Source organism: Musca autumnalis, unplaced genomic scaffold (genome assembly GCF_047663935.1).
Source record: "Musca autumnalis isolate F117 unplaced genomic scaffold, ASM4766393v1 scaffold_4, whole genome shotgun sequence".
In the NCBI taxonomy this organism is placed as follows: Eukaryota; Metazoa; Arthropoda; class Insecta; order Diptera; family Muscidae; genus Musca; species Musca autumnalis.
In genome coordinates this window covers 241,580,901-241,592,285 of record NW_027411977.1, presented here as the reverse complement: position 1 = coordinate 241,592,285, position 11,385 = coordinate 241,580,901, and the positions used below count along the sequence as shown (strand labels likewise).

General features: G+C 32.1%; 3 protein-coding genes across 5 annotated transcripts in view; 1 reads left to right on the top strand and 2 right to left on the bottom strand.

The window, feature by feature from the left end:
* LOC141403826 (uncharacterized) overlaps positions 1-11,385 on the bottom strand; it is a 153,155-nt gene that overhangs the window by 13,096 nt on the left and 128,674 nt on the right. The gene's annotated exons all lie outside the window — the stretch shown is intronic.
* LOC141403818 (uncharacterized) overlaps positions 1-11,385 on the top strand; it is a 241,152-nt gene that overhangs the window by 195,880 nt on the left and 33,887 nt on the right. The gene's annotated exons all lie outside the window — the stretch shown is intronic.
* LOC141403779 (uncharacterized) overlaps positions 2,333-11,385 on the bottom strand; it is a 137,184-nt gene continuing 128,131 nt past the window's right edge. The window contains exons 1-2 of one of the 2 annotated variants that reach the window (XM_073986732.1): positions 9,135-9,582; positions 2,333-4,119 (exon numbers count right to left, since the gene is read on the bottom strand). In XM_073986732.1, the coding sequence (XP_073842833.1) occupies positions 2,559-4,055 (1,497 nt within the window). In that variant the 5' untranslated portion in view covers positions 4,056-4,119; positions 9,135-9,582 and the 3' untranslated portion in view covers positions 2,333-2,558. Of the gene's footprint in view, positions 4,120-9,134; positions 9,583-11,385 lie in introns of those variants that run through there. The other variant, XM_073986734.1, reaches the window with a different exon arrangement.

Here is an 11,385-nt window from a genome sequence, read left to right as displayed (position 1 = left end):
ACCCACCAAAAACGTATAGATAAAGAAATTCTCCAAAGAAAATATGGTTGGATTGGACACACGTTAAGGAAGCCAAGAACTGAAATAGCTCATGCAGCGTTGGAATGGAATCCCCAAGGATCGCGCAAGAGGGGTCGGCCTAAAATGACGTGGAGACGCACAGTCCAGACTGAGACTACCAAATCGTTTAGCGAGTTACTATCGATGGCGAGAAACAGAGAAACGTGGATAACTTTTGTAAAATCTATTCGTGAATAGACTAAGTTCCTAAATAAATAAATGTTTATATTATAGCCTTTTGCAGCGTTAACCTTCTTAATGGGGATTTACTTCACGTATACGCAAAGGAATTGGCATTTGAAACTCAGTGGGTTTGTTAAATCCGGTTATATAAACGTGCTATAATATAGTCATAATAAATTTTGTAAAATATGTATTTGTAAAAATTGATCAAATATTCTTATTTGATTTTAATATATTGAAAATGATGCAACAATAATCGATTAATAATTTCCAAATTGTTGGCTTTTTATGTCGTTTATGTAATGAGAATGATAGAATTAGTTCCCTACCGTTTTCAGTAGTTTTGCCATTGATTCCGATAGAAAAAATTGTGTTCCTGACGTTAGTTTTGCATAATTTTAATTAATGCCCCTTTGAAGGCAATTTCATTAGAAATTTCTATTTTTTATTTTATTTTTTTCCAACAGAGGACTATGAAAAATCATTAACGGTTAGGTCTAGAGTACGTATAAACAATTTAATGATATATGGAAAGTCTTGTACTAGCCAGGCTTGTCCCATATAAGACTAGTATTTAACGGCATTGCCCTGACAGAGACAGAGTTTTTGCACTTTTCTTTGAAAATGGTTTTTAGAAACATTGTTAACAATTTCTTGACCATGTTTGGTTTTATAAAAACAAAATTTTGAACACCCTTTGATGTCATTCAATCCCACACTCTAAACATTTTACAAAAAGATGATCTGCGTCTGAAGATCTGCTTTACCACCAGTGAAACCAGGTAACGTAATTTGGTGACTATGTGGGTTCGAGTCCTTGGCTTTCCTTTTTCACTTGCAAATAATTACCGATCAACAAGCTTAACTCTAAACGAGAAAATTAATAAAAAGTCTTTGAATTTTGAGGACATTTTTTGAAAATAATGATTTATCATTTCGAATTTGGAATATTTAATTTGAAACTAGTTGATGGTTCATATGTTTTGTCATATAATAACATTTTTTAAAACAAGCTCATCGCAGGTATTACCACATCCTTCAGTAAATGTTGAACATATTTTCAGCCTAGTATATCTTAAACATACCTACAGTGGCACAGATAAGTATACGTACCCCTTACAAAAATGAAGTTTGGGCATAGACAAATGGTGATATAGACGCCGGAAATGTTCTCAACGAGTAGGTTCGAATTGAGCGTGGTGACCAAGAAACTCAAAATAAAATGCCAAAAAATACAACTTAATAAATATATTGTTCTATCAAAAGACTACATCGTCAACATAAATGTCCGATGACGTAACCGACATGAAAATCGATATTAGTTTTTTGATGGAATCTGATACATAAAGCTAAAATACATGATCTGGAAAAATTTAAAGCTTCTACGTTCAAAAATAACGATTGTATTCAAGAAATGGCATTTCGGAAAATAGAATAACATTACAGATTTTGTTGTAATGACAGATCGCAAAACGAAGCGTTTTCGTGGTTTTAGTTTCATTACTTACTCCCATTCGTACGTGATTGATAATACTTCAAATAATCGCGCTAGTAAGATCGATATTCTATAAAACAGTTTTTCATTTTGTAACGTTTTTTGCTTCTCCTGTAAAGTTTTGATTTTGTGGGTTACGTCTTCGGGCATTTATGGTGACGACATGGGGTTAGTTTTTGATGGTAACTATATTCTCAGATAATAATATCCAATAAAATATTGTCAATTTCCCCAAAAATCATCTTCGAAATATTTTGAGTTTTCGGGTTTGAGTGATTTGACCGAGGAAAAATTTAGTAATCCTCCGTCTTTATTAAGGCCTATACAAGGTCGGCCAATAAGCCCACCTGATTATTATGTTTGTTGTCAAAAACATTATTGTGATTTAAAATACAAATAAACTCAAATCACAATAATTTAAAATCTGTTATGTTTTTTGTCAAAAGTTGTTAACAGAATTCTGAATGGCCGACCTTCTGTCTGGCCTTGGTCTATATCTTCATTAGTCTATGGTTTGGACTAAATCATGGGGGTTTTATAGCAAGAACTGCACTGTGTGCCTCCTTGGTGACAAAATACACATAATTACACAAATTTATTTCAATATATAAAACGTTTATTTTTTACGATTAAAGTAAAACTTTTTGCATTTTAATTAAACTAACTTAACTAACATTGGGTAATATTTTCATTTGTTTTGTATTAATAACATTTTTTTATCGAATAGACAAGTTTATACATAAGTAGTTTACATGGTAGGTGATGGCGTTTCCCGTTCACGCCAGTTTGAAATCGATTTTCTATGTTTCAAGGCTACTAACTATATTATAGACAAAGGATGTTTATTTTTCACATGTACCCGCAGAGATCTAGATCTTACATAACTACTACCACATATTTTACATTTATGTTTAGTAGTATGTGTTTGAGCTACTGGATGTACCCGGTTAGAATGCCTACCAAGACCTCTTTGTGTGGCAAATCCTTGATTACATATTTCGCAGATATACTCTGAATCTATAGACGAAGGATGGGTATTTCTTATATGTGCCAGGAGATTTCTAGATTCCGTATAATGTTTTCCACATATATCACATTTATGTTCAGCAGGTGTTTGGCCTACATGAGACGATAAAATAGCAGATTTTTCATTGTTTGTATCTTCACAGGTTTTATCTGATTTTTCGTATTTTTCAACTTTATCATTTGAAACCATGGAAACGTCCCAAGAGTCGTCCTGCTCATTCTCATTATTTTCATGACCATTGCTATTCAGATTTCTTTTATGCTTTTCACTACTGTCATAAACTGTAGTTTCAGTCTGTAAAATTTGATGCATCTTCCTATAATGCGTAGCAAGGCGTACTGGGGTGCCAAACCTTCTATGACATATTTCGCATACATATTTCGCATTCATAGACAAAGGATGTTTATTTTTCATATGTAACCGCAGAGATCTAGATCTTACATAACTACAACCACATATTTTACATTTATGTTTAGTACTATATGTTTGATCTACTGGATGTAACTGGTTAGAATGCCTACCAAGAGCTCTTTCTGTGGCAAAGTCTTGATTACATATTTTGCAGATATACTGTGAACCCATAGACGAACGATGTTTTTGTCTTATATGTCTCTTTAGATACATAAATTCTTTAAAACAAATCCCACATATTTCACATTTATGTTTAGTAGGTGTTTGAGCTACTGAATGTGTCCGGTTAGAATGTCTATCAAGACCAGTTTGTGTTGTAAACTTTTGATTACATATTCTGCAGATATACTCAGTACCCATAGACGAAGGATGTTTTTGTATTATGTGTGCCAGTAGATTTTTAGATTCCGTATAATATTTTTCACATATTTTGCATTTATGTTTCTTATTCGAAACAATGGAAGCATTCATAGAGCCCTCTGCACTATCGTTGGCTTCAGGACCACTACTCTGCAGCTCATCTTCGTGCACATCAATTATTTCCAATTTGGGTACGGAAATCTGGGGAGTTATTGTTCTAGGTAGATGGTGTTGTGTCACATTTTGCTGCTGTTCTTCATCCTGGTTAATCAAAAATTCAACCATTTCATCCGGGTCCTCTTTTTTAATTATATCAATTGTGAATTCATCGACATTCTCTGGTAAAAATTCTTCCATGTTATCCAAGTCCAGTTCGTCTTCTTTAATATCGTTTACCATATTTGTAACATTTTCACGTTTTATTGTATTGTAGGTTAGTGTATTTAGATCTTTGTTAGAACTTTCATCTTTATAATCATTGGCAAAGGGTTCAGTTTTTATGGTAAAAAATTCCGACATTTTTAATTGGAATATTTTACTTTTCAATTAACGAAAACAAGATCTTACTACAATACATTTAGGGCTGTAAAATAGAAACAAAAATCACATACATACGTCAGTATTTTACAGTTTTTTTTTTTAACAGCATTTACAGCCAGTTTCTGTATGTCGAAAGAAGAATGTGTGCGCATGCAACACGCCCGAACTTTAATTTTCGAAATAATTTTACCTTTGTTTTTGCTTCAAAACAAAAAACAAATTTGAAAAACACACAAGAGTTTGGACGAGTTTCTTTTGCACATATTCTTCTTTCGACATACAGAAATAGGCTGTTAATTTTTATATTAATTTAGTAATTTTTTTAGACAATTTTTTATTATTGTCACGGTTAAAATCGTCCAAGTACAATATGTGCGTCTGTACCAAACATGAACACGAAGAGAGCGTTTGTATGGTAAATCGTACGAAAACGTAAAGGCGAGTGCTTATCTCGTTCATCTATGGTCTGTACTTATAATACGTTTAGACTTATTATAAATCCACTCGATTTCAAATGTCAATTCCATAGTATACACGTCAAATAAATCTTAGTTCTAAATCAAGTGGATTTTATTTGACGTATATTGTATTTGGATTGACAGTTTAAATCATAGTATAAGTTCATAGTCTAACAGGCGTTTTAGTCTCGGTCCACACTAGAGTGATTTCATTGAAAAACTTGCATGAAATTATGAGTCTCTAGATCGACTTCCATAATAGAGTAAAATCATATAATATACATATGTAGTGGGAAAGTCGATTTAAGAACGCCTAATTTCATGAAATTTTTTCATGAAATTCACGCAAGTGTGGACCGGAACTTACAAGTTCATACTTAAAGAAATTTCTCCAGCAAGAACTCACAAGTTCTCAGTGAAAAACTGTAAACAAAAGCGTTGTACCCGTACTTTTTAATAGTAAAACTTGTAAAAGAGAGAAAAATTGTTTTCACACAAAAGTTTTTTTCAAAAACTTCGGGAACGCATAAATGGAAAATACGTCAAAAAAAGCTGGAACAAATGTCAAAGTCAACGCACCAGCCAATCAGACCCTGGCAACCATGTTACTATTGGTCTGTTCCTTTACTTTTGAAAATGGTAAAACCGGCAAAAGTAGTAAAAGTTGTAAACTGCTCCCATATGAATTGTATGGTGTCCAAAGTAAAGGAACGATTTTCGAGTAAAAAGTGGTAAAACTTGAAGATTCTTGCGCGTAAAGGAACAGAGCTTATTTTTTACACTCTCAAATTTGTCGAGTAAAAAGTTTTTAAAAAGAGCGTCATTCAGCGCCATTTTTGTTTAAAGAGAAGTAAACATTTTACAACTTTTTTGTGTACGGGAACGGTTTTCAGGTAAAATGTGTAAAAGTTGTAAAAATTGTAAAAGCTTTTTAGTTCTGGAACAAAGCTGAACTGTGTTAACAGACAACTTTCTGTAATAAATTGTTACAAACTTTTAGGGAAACACACACAGACCCAATATGGCAACCCTAAGCGACGTACAGTGGGAAAAAACGCAGCGTGCAGAAAATAAAAGTAGATGTTTTGTTGCGTGTTTATCTATAATTATGTAAGAATAGCTTTAGACTGACATTTTTACTTCATTCATTGATATATTCGTAGTTTTCAGATATTTCTGTAGTGGAATTCTGTAACTCATTTTTTGAGTTACCGACAAAAATCGGTAAAATTGAAACGCAAAATTATGAATGAAAAAGTCAAATAAAAGTTGGAAACTCTTGCTATCGGTAGAACTCTACGACTACTTTTTATTCGTCGCTAACTTACCGAAAATTATCGTTAATTACCGAAATTAGAAGTATTTTAATTTTACCGATTTTTGTCGGTAACTCAAAAAATGTGTTAGAGAATCGCACTACTGGTTTGAGACCTATAGCATAGACAAATAAAGATATAGAAGCCGGAATATTCTCATCGAGTATGTTCGAATTTAGTGTGGTGACCAAGAAACTCAATATAAAATGCCAAAACATACAAGTTAATACATATTTTGTTCTGGCAAAAGACTACATGGGGTCAGTTTTTGATGGCAACTATATCCTCAGATAAAAATATTGAAGAAATTGTTGCTATTTCTTCCAAAAATCTTCTTCGAACTTTTTTGAGTTTTCGGGTTTGAGTGACTTGACCGCGAAAAATTTGAGTAATCCGTCGTCTATAAATTCATTAGCCTATGTCGTTAATGAAAAATCTCCTTTTCTTAAAAGAACATTGAGAACGTAGATGGTAAAAAATGTTTTTATTTTGAAGAAAAACTAAAAAAACAAATTTATTAATGAAAAATAGTAAATAGTATTTGTTGAAATCGTTGAATAATAATTTCGGAATGAATTTGTACAAGAAAACTGCACGGAATGATTTATTTTTGTAAAACTTTTTGACATTGTTGTAACAAATTGCTAATGTATCTACATACCTTACCCCCATTATTATAAGTCGTCTTTTGTAATAGTTTGGATTTACCGAACAGATTTATAGCGTTCCGGTTAACTTAATGTTAAAAATGATGATTGAATTTTAAGGAGGAGCTTCTTCGCATTTGGTTTATTTTGCGTTTTCAAATCCATCAGATAGTAAAAGAACAGAATGTCATAATTAGACCCCAGGTTTGAGAGATTGACAGCGGAAAAATTGAGTAATTATTCGTCTTTACCTTCATTAGTTTATGACCTATATGAGATTGCTTACATGTTATATTAGCTGGATACCTACATGGTCCATATGGTAACCCTATTATGGCTATATCACACCATATGCTTTTCAGATGTATGCTGGTTCTTATATTAGTATACCCAAAGTAACAACATACATTTGAAAAAGGATATGGTGTGATATAGCCATTATTTTTGATACTTGTTAGCAGTTAATCCTTGTTAAGAATAAAATTCATAATTCAAATTCATTCAGCAATTGCCGAAAACATTGGGTATTTTGGAACTTTTATTACATTTTGAAAACATTTAGTTGACACCTTGCATTACATGTTAATTTATTAGTTTTCGTTATTATTGTTGAAATATGTGGGTTACTTTTTTATTTACAGTGAGTGTCAAAAATATTCGGTTTTCAATTTCACCAATAATAACTCCTCAGTATTTTAGAAGCCCATGCCCACTATCCCAAAAACCAAATAGTTAAAAAAATGTTGGTCCTGTGGCAATTAAAAAGTGTACGTAACATGGATCTATGGCAACCCTATAAGCGAGAATAACAAAGAAAACGTTGTTAACCCTGTTTTCTGTGCGTCAAAAATATTCGGTTTTTGTAACTTTTGTTAAATATTTTGGCAAAAGCAGGTAATTATCGAACTTTTTCTGCAATATTAGTATACATTTCAATAATTGCGAACAGAAACTTTGTTCCTGTGTGCAAAAATATTGTATTTGAAAGCAAATTATTAAAATTTAGGGCTAAGGAAAAACGCTATCCTAGAAAAGAGAAAACTGGTCGTATTTCATTATAAAAACAGCAGAAATGAAAGGAAATTTTGCTTATTTGTGGATATTTAGTCGAATATAGTTGAGATAATGTGCAAAAGTCACGAAAATATAGAAATAATCGATTTCGTGAAACACATAAGCCAGCCAAAACCACGAACTGGGAGGGAAGGTAGAGGAATCTCCTGAAAAATTACGACTAAACCGCCCTTAATTTTCTTGAAATTGGTCACTGAGTCCTAAATGACTTTCAGAAGTTAGAAAATATGCACTTACATTCCAAACAAATCGTAAGGATAAAGCCTTTCACAGATCACACACCATCGGCTTATTTACATAACCAATAATCAAGTATAAATTTGGCCTTGATGTACCTTCAAAACTTGATGTACATCAAAAACTTGGTGAAAAGGAGTTAGTTTTGAATGTCTGAGCAGGAAAATCAGTATACCACCAAGTTTCCGGCCTTTCTGTGTACTCCAACACAAAAAGTACAAAGGAGCTTCTAGGAGACATCTATTTATTAATGACTTATGATGTGTTACAAGGCCATGAAAGGCTTTATCCTTACGATTTTTTTGGAATATTTGGAATATTTTCTATCTTCTGAAAGTTATTTAGGGCTCGGTGACTAATTTCAAGAAAATTAAGGTCGTTTTAGCTGTAATTTTTCAGAAGATTCCTCTACCTTCCCTCCCAGACCTTGGTTTGGCTGGCTTATGTGTTTCACGAAATCGATTATTTCTGTGTTTTCGTGACTTTTGCAAATTATTTAAACTATATTCGACTAAATATTCAAAAATAAGCAAAAATTCCCTTTATTTCTGCCGTTTTTATAATAAAATATAAACAGTTTTCTCTTTTCTAGGATAGCGTTTTTCCTTAGCCCTAAATTTTGATAATTTGCTAAGAAATATGATATTTGTGCACACAGGAACAAAGATTCTGTTCGAAATTATTAAAATGTATGCTAGTATTGCAGAAAAAGTTCGATAATGACCTGTTTTTGGCAAAATATTTAACAAAAGTTACAAAAACCGAATATTTTTGACGCATTGAAAACAGGGTTAACAACGTTTTCTTTGTTATTCTCGCTTATAGGGTTGCCATGGATCCATGTTGCATACACTTTTTAATTGCCACAGGACCAACATTTTTTTAAGTATTTTGTTTTTTGGATATTGGGCATGGGCTTCTAAAATACTGAGGTGTTATTATTGGCGAAATTTAAAACCGAATATTTTTGACACTCACTGTATATGTACATTCAATCTGGTATTAAACAAGTCGACCAACTGATTTTTACAAAAAAAAAACCGACATTTTTATCACAACCATTTGCCTTTTTTCACTAATTAATGCATGAAAAGTGTTCATTTTACTAGTGTGGAAATAATTACTTGACACACTGTATTCAAAATATTTTCTTTAAACAATTCTCCCCAATGTGAAACACTGTGAGAGCAAACCAAAGCAAACCAAATGACACACATTCTCATTACCTTCCACAAACACGGTAAGTGGTGCTTTTGACATTTCACATAATTCGTTTCTTTGTGAGACAGACACTTTCACACTAATATAAAAAATAAATATACCTACCTTGATTTTGAGGTGAGCTTATGAAAATTGTTTAATATCACTTATTTATTGTTATTTAATTATATTTTGTTATTAATTTCAACAAACAATTAGAACTAAATAACGCGTTGGTACGAAGCGGAGAAGGGTGCCGTTCAAACTACGCTCTGTTGTCGTTTTAACAAGAGACCCAAGTCAACAAAGTGAGAGAGAGAAGGGAAAACATTGTTGTTATTGTGCATGACACAATTATCAAGGTGGATGCATCTGCCCAGCTGGTCGAACGAACTATCAAAATAAATTTTTGTAATTTAAATTCACAAACAAAACCACAAAAAATTTTTGACATTTTCAACGTAAAGCTAAAGTTTTTTTGTGGTTTGTTTCAATGCGATACATCTACCACAACACCGTGGATCCTCTTTTGCTTGACATTGGCTTATGTCGTGTTCATACCAGCATTTGAATCACGTTCTTACCTCTCATAATTACGTATACGAATTAACCCGTTCATACGACATGGTACACAATTCATAGCAACATGAATCAAATTCTCAAACTTTTTATTTACTGATTTTAAAGAAAATTTCAGCCAAAAGACAAGTTAAATTAGTTAATATGAACTGAAAAAATATTTGTCCTTTCAGATATCTATTTAATATTAAATTTTCTATTTTTCTCACAATTTTGGTGTTTTCAGAACAATTTGTAATTTTTCTATTTTCAAAGTTAACGATAACTTTTGGTATACAGACTTACTGACAGGCAATTGATTTTTGTTTCTAAATTTGTAAGCGAATTTGAAACGATGGACAAGAAATGCAACTGCAATGAAAGATGAGACAAAATTTGCTAAGATTTAAATGTATACTAATCGTTAAACCGTTTATTTTTCATTCATGTTTTGCAGTTTTTCTAAAAATGTTTGGGTTTTTGAGAAATTTTTAAATTTTGTATTTTTCCTGTCATAATTAATTTATTTCGATAAATTCTCTCATTTGTTAGAGAAGGGACATATTTTATCGTCGTTCTGAGAGTAATTTAAATTGAACAATGTATAAAAATCTTTGTTCATTCTCAAAATTTTGTGTGTAAAATGAAGTAATTATATCGTAATTTGGGTTCGAACAACGAATAGAGAGCGAATTAGCCTTAGTATGAACAAGGCATTATATTGAGTTTCTTACCAATTTTCCCATAAACAAAAAAAGTCGTAACATGTTCACTTATCTTCAAACGAAAAAGGCGCTGTACGACGCTCTCTTTAAAAACTTTTTACACGGCAAGTTTGGGAGAGTAAAAAAAATATTAACATGCTTGCCGGCGTCTGATTGGCTGATACCCCGACTTTGACATTTGTTCCAGTTTTTTGACGTATTTTCCATTTTTCCGTTCCCGTACTATTTCAAAAAATCTTGTGTTTGAGAACAAATTTTTGCAGTTCTCTCTTTTACGAGTTTTCTATTAAAAAGTGCGGGAACGAAGCTAATGGTAGGACTGTTTTTTTGACATTTGTTTAACGATTATTTGACAATGAAGAAAAAATTGTCAAAAACGGGAGAAAAAGGCGAACGCTGACGAATAAATGAAGAAAATTGTGAAATAAAAGAAAAAATTTTTTTTAATTTTTATATTTCTTTTTGACATTTTTCGTTCCTTTACTTTTCTGGTAAAACTGTTCATGAGAGAGCAATTTTGACAGTTTTCTCTTTTATAGCCCGTTTCCACGGTACTTCGTTCGTTCTCTATTCGTTGTTCGACAATTAACTACGAATAAATTACTTATTTCCCCACACAAAATTCTATGAACGAACGACGATTTTTCTACGTTGTTCGATTAGAAATACTCTCTGAATGACGATTATGTCCCATCCCTAAAGTATAGTACACATTGACAAGCAAAACTGACAGTCATCGAGGTCTATTTCGTGAATATCAAAGCCTAATTGAAAAATTTCTTTTATAATCTCTAAATAATACCGTAAATATTGTATTTCAAACGTTTTTAGGTAAATAAAAGTTATTATTTGCCGGAAATTTGTCCTTAAAGTACGTTGACTGTCATTTCTGACTGTTAGTGTGTACTCCCCATGATGAAATTATAAGGTGGCGTAAAACGGAATAATAAATGAATAAATTGTACGAAAACGTAAACAAACATTTTGACATATTGAAGAATTTTCGGCCAAAATAGAGTTGTTGTTGTGCTACTTACGTGACCTGTTAAATAGATCTTGGTACTCCCCATAACAAATGAGAGAATTTATCGAAA